This window comes from Coregonus clupeaformis, chromosome 35 (assembly GCF_020615455.1).
Source record: "Coregonus clupeaformis isolate EN_2021a chromosome 35, ASM2061545v1, whole genome shotgun sequence".
Lineage (NCBI taxonomy): Eukaryota > Metazoa > Chordata > Actinopteri > Salmoniformes > Salmonidae > Coregonus > Coregonus clupeaformis.
In genome coordinates this window covers 4,829,014-4,836,200 of record NC_059226.1, presented here as the reverse complement: position 1 = coordinate 4,836,200, position 7,187 = coordinate 4,829,014, and the positions used below count along the sequence as shown (strand labels likewise).

Here is a 7,187-nt window from a genome sequence, read left to right as displayed (position 1 = left end):
GGAGTTCTTTACTAATTAGTGACCTTAATTCATCAAGTACAAGGGAGGAGCGAAACCCTGCAGACACTTGGCCCTCTGTGGAATGAGTTTGACACTTGCGCTAGGCCCCCCCCTTGAGTTCCCAGTTGTCTTGAATGCGGCATAAGGGCTGATGCATGCCAGATCTTACGCCTCAATCAGACCGACTGCATCAATGCGAGTAATACATTTATTAGTGGATATGTGTGCAACAAAAGTTTAACATTCACCTTTTGCTACTATTTCTGTTAAGTCTACGCATACAATTTGAGGCATACGTTGGATAATGTATGCACCACACAGAACGCACTGCAACCGCCTCTGCAAAGCAATCCTGCAAGGCAAATGCAGCGTTCCATTGGAAATTAATGTACGTCTGGTGTTCAAAACGCAATGATGCTGTCAGTGTGATCGAGACGTTACAACGCCTGCATAGGTATTTTACGTATCAGCTAACCATATATTATAGCAATCGGTCAGTCGAATGAAAAGCCCATGACGTCTAAGCAGGGGAACTCAACCAAAGATATGAATATATCTTGCAACACTGAAAACACCAGACATACAGACATATTTCTGTCATGACATATTGGAGAACCAGGTTGATGTGATTAAATTTTAGACAAGTAGGGCCTACATACATTGCACAAGGGGTCCACATATGTACCAGTGGGGGGTACTCATGATGTAGGTTCTCAGGACACGATGGTTGTAGGCCTCATCACCGATGACAGAGACAGCCTATAGGGAGGTCAGACACCTGACAGTGTGGTGCCAGGACAACAACCTCTCCCTCAACGTCAGCAAGACAAAGGAGCATGGACTACAAGAAATGGAGGGCCGAGCACGTCCCCATTCACATCGACAGGGCTCTGTATGAACTGTAACTCAGTAAAATCGTGGAAATTGTTGCATGTCGCGTTTCATATTTTTGTTCAGTATAGTTGGTTAAATAGTTAACCAAATAGCTACCCGGACTAACTTCATTTACCCTTTTTGTACTCACTTTTTTTTTTTACTCATCACATACACTACCGGTCAAAAGTTTTAACACCTACTCATTCAAGGGTTTTTCTTTATTTTTAATATTTTCTACATTGTAAAATAATAGTGAAGACATCAAAACTATGAAATAACACATGGAATCATGTAGTAACCGAAAAAGGGTTAAACAAATCAAAATAGATTTTATATTTGAGATTCTTCAAATAGCCACCCTTTGCCTTGATGACAGCTTTGCACACTTGGCATTCTCTCAACCAGCTTCATGAGGTAGTCACCTGGAATGCATTTCAATTAACGGGTGTGCCTTGTTAAAAGTTAATTTGTGGAATTTATTTTCTTCTTAATGAGTTTGAGCCAATCAGTTGTGTTGTGACAAGGTAGGAGGGGGTATACAGAAGATAGCCCTATTTGGTAAAAGACCAAGTCCATATTATGGCAAGAACAGCTCAAATAAGCAAAGAGAAACGACAGTCCATCATTACTTTAAGACATGAAGGTCAGTCAATACGGAAACTTTTACAGTTTCTTCAAGTGCAGTCGCAAAAACCATCAAGCGCTATGATGAAACTGGCTCTCATGAGGACCGCCACAGGAATGGAAGACCCAGAGTTACCTCTGCTGCAGAGTATAAGTTCAATAGAGTTACAAGCCTCAGAAATTGCAGTCCAAATAAATGCTTCACAGAGTTCAAGTAACAGACACATCTCAACATCAACTGTTCAGAGGAGACTGTGTGAATCAGGCCTTCATGGTTGAATTACTGCAAAGAAACAACTACTAAAGGACACCAATAATAAGAAGAGACTTGCTTGGGCCAAGAAACACGAGCAATGGACATTAGACCGGTGGAAATTTGGTCTGGAGGAAACTTGGTTCCATCCGCCGTGTCTTTGTGAGATGTGTATTTCCCACCGTAAAGCATGGAGGAGGTGTTATGGTGTAGGGGTGCTTTGCTGGTGACACTGTCTGTGATTTGTTTAGAATTCAAGGCACACTTAACCAGCATGGCTACCACAGCATTCTGCAGCGATACGTCATCCCATCTGGTTTGGGCTTAGGTGGACTATCATATGTTTTTCAACAGGACAATGACCCAACACACCTTCAGGCTGAGTAAGGGCTATTGTACCAAGAAGGAGAGTGATGGAGTGCTGCATCAGATGACCTGGCCTCCACAATCCCCCGACCTCAACCAAATTGAGATGGTTTGGGTTGAGTCGAACCACAGAGTGAAGGAAAAGCAGCCAACAAGTGCTCAGCATATGTGGGAACTCCTTCAAGACTGTTAGAAAAGCATTCCAGGTGAAGCTGGTTGAGAGAATGTGAAGTGTGCAAAGCTGTCATCAAGGCAAAGGGTGGCTATTTGAAGAATCTCAAATATATTTTGATTTGTTTAACCCTTTTTTGGTTACTACATGATTCCATATGTGTTATTTCATAGTTTTGATGTCTTGACTATTATTCTACAATGTAGAAAATAGAAAAAATAAAGAAAAACCCTTGAATGAGTAAGTGTTCTAAAACTTTTGACCGTTAGTGTACACTGCTGCTACTGTTTATCTTGTTGCCTAGTCACTTTATTCCTAGTTATATGTACATACAGTATCTACCTCGTTCTCCTGCACATCGACTCAGTACTGGTACCCCGTGTATATAGCCATGTTATTGTTACTCATTGTGTATATACTACTTTCCTATTTTCTTTCTCTGCATTGTTGCAAAGGGCCCGTAAGTATTTCACTGTTAGTCTTCAACTGTTGTTTACGAAGCATGTGACGAACAAAATTGGATTTGAGGTACACCCGCTTTTCTGGTGATATGATATATTGCCTGGGTATCATAAGCTTTAAAATAACACATTGTACAGTTAGTTGACTATCATATAACAACAACTGTATGGTGAAAATACACCACCTACCCTCCATCGCAGTACTGCAGGGCAAGGAAGTGTGCAAGAAAGATTATCGCTGACTCCTCCCACCCCCATAATAAATACAAATACCCTGGTCACCCCCTCTTCCAAAAACTCTCCTCTGGCAGGCGGTTCAGGTCAATCATGACCAAAACCACCCACCACCTGAACAGTTTATTTCTCTGTGCTTTGGCCCTCAACCGGCAATCTGGCACATAAACTAAAGGACTATGCATTCTGCTGCACCTCAAGCCAAACTGAACACAAAATAACTGCACTTGCACTCTGTTAATCATTATGCATTTAGATCTATTTATACTGATACTGTAAACTTGTACATCCACTATAGGCTATATCAACTGCATAGCCACTGTTCATTCCGTTATAGCTCTATGCTCACTACCTAGCTGTATATAATGTACAGTATGCACACTCCGCTATCTGAATTGTCGCTACGTGTTCTATCACTAGCAGCACCATATCACATAATTAAATTCTGAGTATGTGTAAATGTACTTGGTGAATAAAGGTGATTCTGATGAGTAAGCACTGCCTGGCTACAAGCACATCTCAGCTGTATCTCTATCAGACATGGGCGAGAACATTTACAGAGCAACAGCACCCTCTCATGGTTACATATAGGTCAGGCAAATATGGCATGGCAGAAGTGACAGGACATGTATCTAAGCCTGAACCTCCTTAGAATCACATAGGATGACATCCTTAAAAACACTGAATATTGAAAAATAATATGGAAAGCTATTTTCAGATACACGTCTTAACATTGAGCAGGTATTGTCCATAAAGTTCTTGACTCTTACTTTCCTGATTCCATTTGAAAGGTACATGAAAGGGGACACAGATTGCTTAAGTAAAAGAATCAGTCAACGTTTAGTTTAAATTTAATGTTTACATAGGTAATGCCTGAACGGTAACAAGCTGAAAACATGGGTATCCATCTGTACAACCAGAATGTTTATAGGTTATCTGGGTTAAGGGTTTTGTGGTTGGCTGTGGTAGATATCTCCATTGGAAAAAAGATAGCAGTGTCAGTCCATTATTCTTCTACCTCCCTCCATGGTTTAGGCTGGACCTTGCCGACTGGAGACAGATTCCATGTGATGCCGGTTTGTGTCAGTACCTAAAAAACGAGGAGAGACTTTGAGCATCACAAAACAACTGGTGTGTACATAGCAAGTGAAATAATAAATCCTCAACTGAGGATTTCTGTATAAGCACTTTGTGACAACTGCTGATGTAAAAAGGGCTTTATAAATACATTTGATGTTGATGCATAGCTTGTGGGGAAGGAATAATACACACAAGACTATACAAATCTATACATTGTTCTATACCACAAGTTGTTATACTAGAAATGTGCACAAAGATTAAAACAAACGTACAAATCCCCAGACAGACACACAGAACGCGACTCCTCCGATCATCAGGCCAGTGCCATACTTGGCATGGAAGTCAGGGGCGTGCGTCGAACTGAGCCTCACTTGGCGGGCACCTTGTCCTGCTTTGAATATATAAAACAAATAGGAAGGGAACAACATCCACACAGTGAGTTATCAGTGATTCAGAGGTTATGAGCCCTTGGTTATACTGTTTAACACAGGCGTAAGACAAGGGTTATGGAATGCAAACTTGTTAGCACCCCAGGACTTCTCATCTTATCCAAAGAGTGGTGGGATGGAATGTCAATTTGACTTCTGCACTGACTATCACATTGTCATGTTGGATTGTTCCCCTCTAATCTGGTGCCCTCTAACCTGTATCTTTAGTATCAGACTTAAACTGATGTATTTGTAAGATTTGTATACTAAACTGGTGCAATACCCAACCTAACACCTGCTCTGCGGATGAGGTGACGTGAGACTAGGTAGGAGGCAAGTTGACATTGGAAATTACCGTCTGATTGTGCCCCTCACTGCCTGTAAATGAGTGTCAAGGCAAGTTAAGCTAACAATGACAAAAGTTACAGAATAAAACAGACATGACCAATCAAGGTAAAGTAAAAAATATATATATATAAAAAACGTAAGCAGCTAGCTAGTCAACTAGTAGCTCGGCTGCTACATTCACTCAGTCAAAATTACAAGCGCTAAAGTAATGTGCTAGGTAGGCTAGCGAGCTAGCTTCTTCAGACAGCTAGCCATGTTGCTAGCAAGGCTAAGCACAGTCACACAATAACTGCTCGTTTATAGAAATGTTCAAACGGACACAATATGAAGGACCAGACTTCTATAATTTTTTTAACGATCTCTTACCGGAGACGTTCAGAGCTGCTTTAACAAACCGAAACATGTTGGCTCAACTGTAGATTTGTGGATACCCTTGAAGAACAAAATGGAAGAACGTTCGTGATAAAATACCGGAAGCTGTTTAAAAAGCACTCCTACGCGCATGCGCAGAACTAAAATCACGCTAACCGTAATGAGCATTTTTGTTTTGTTTTTTTACTGTCGATTTTGGTTCGTAATGGCACTATATTGTAAATAAACATTCAACAATTTATGTAGTTAATAATGCGCAAAATAATAATTAGCTGAAATTATTAATGTGTCTACTCTTCAAATAATACTGTTTTTCCATTCTCAACATCAGTGTCAGGATGGCCGAGTGGTCTAAGGCGCCAGACTCAAGGATCAGCTCCTTCCGGATCAACGGGAATTCTGGTCTCCGAATGGAGGCGTGGGTTCAAATCCCACTTCTGACACATGTTTTGTCACAATCTAAAATCTAAAACATGCAGGTTCTGTAATTACGTGATAAAAAAATTACGCACTGCAGAGAACTAGGACATTGTGATGTTAAAATACTTTGAAGTACTACTTAAGTAGCTTTTTGGGGTATGTGTACTTTACTATTTATATTTTTGACAACTTTTACTTTTACTTCACTACATTCCAAAAGAAAATAATGTACTTTTTACTCCATACATTTTTCTTGACACCCAAAATGTATCGTTACATTTGGAAATATATAGCTGGACAATAAAATGGTCCAATTCAGGCACATATCAGAGAACATCCCTGGTCATGACTCACTAAACACATGTGCTTCCCTTATTTTTTTTATTTTTTTTTTAACTAGGCAAGTCAGTTAAGAACAAATTCTTATTTACAATGACGGCCTACACCGGCCAAACCCGGACGACGCTGGGCCAATTGTGCGAGTGTTGGAGTGTGCCTCTTGCTATCCATAAATATAAAAATAAAAAACATTGTGCCGTCTGGTTTGCTTAATTTAAGGAATTTGAAATGATTTATACTTTTACTTTGGATACTTAAGTATATTTTAGCAATTGCATTTACTTTTGATACTTACAGTGCTTTCGGAAAGTATTTAGACCCCTTGACCTTTTCTACATTTTGTTACATTACAGCCTTATTCTAAAATGTATTAAATAAATAAAAATTCCTCATCAATCTACACACAATACCCCATAATGACAACATGAAAACAGTATTTTTTTGTATTCAGACCACCTGTGGTAAATTCAATTGATTGATTGGACATGATTAGGAAAGGCACACACCTGTCTATTCAGTGAATTCGAAAGTATTCAGACCCTTTGACTATCCACATTTTGTTACTTTGCAGCCTTATTCTAAAATGGATTAAATATCCCCCCCCCCATCAATATACACCCAATACCCCATAATGACAAAGCAAATTTGTGCAAATTTATAAAATATAATAAATACATAAGTATTCAGAGTCCCTTTACTCAGTACTTTGTTGAAGCACCTTTGGCAGCTATTAAAGCCTTGAGTGTTCTTGGGTATGATGCTACAAGCTTGGCACATCTGTATTTCTTCTCTACAGATCTACAGATCTCTACAGATCCTCTCAAGCTCTGCACAGCTATTTTCAGGTCTCTCCAGAGATGTTCGATCGGGTTCAAGTCCGGGCTCTGGCTGGGCCACTCAAGGACATTCAGAGACTTGTCCCGTAGCCACTTCTGCGTTGTCTTGGCTGTATGCTTAGGGTTGTTGTCCTGTTGGAAGGTGAACCTTCACCCCAGTCTGAGGCCCGGAGCGCTCTGGAGCAGGTTTTCATCAAGGATCTCTCTGTACTTTGCTCCGTTCATCTTTCCCTCGATCCTGTATAGTCTCCCAGTCCCTGCGGCTGAAAAACATCCCCACAGCATGATGCTGCCACCACCTGAAAATAGCTGTGCAGCGACACTCCCCATCCAACCTGACAGAGCTTGAGAGGATCTGCAGAGAAAAATGGGAGAAAC

At 40.4% G+C, this 7,187-nt stretch overlaps 1 protein-coding gene and 1 non-coding gene across 3 annotated transcripts; one reads left to right on the top strand and one right to left on the bottom strand.

Annotated features, from left to right (window-relative positions):
- Nucleotides 1–3,819: 3,819 nt before the first annotated feature.
- Nucleotides 3,820–5,319, bottom strand: LOC121550300 (cytochrome c oxidase subunit 7B, mitochondrial). 2 transcript variants are annotated; one of them, XM_041862511.2, is made up of 3 exons: nucleotides 5,209–5,319; nucleotides 4,339–4,457; nucleotides 3,820–4,076 (listed from the first exon to the last, which is right to left on the bottom strand). In XM_041862511.2, exons 1-3 carry the CDS (start codon nucleotides 5,243–5,245, stop codon nucleotides 3,993–3,995), a joined length of 240 nt encoding a protein of 79 aa, XP_041718445.1. In that variant the 5' UTR covers nucleotides 5,246–5,319; the 3' UTR covers nucleotides 3,820–3,992. The 2 variants fall into 2 exon arrangements, with proteins under 2 accessions (XP_041718445.1, XP_041718446.1); XM_041862512.1 differs by having other exon boundaries at nucleotides 4,339–4,454; nucleotides 5,209–5,315.
- A 227-nt stretch (nucleotides 5,320–5,546) lies between these two features.
- Nucleotides 5,547–5,657, top strand: trnal-caa. The gene is made up of 2 exons: nucleotides 5,547–5,584; nucleotides 5,612–5,657. It is a non-coding gene; the product is annotated as a tRNA-Leu (tRNA).
- Nucleotides 5,658–7,187: the final 1,530 nt, after the last annotated feature.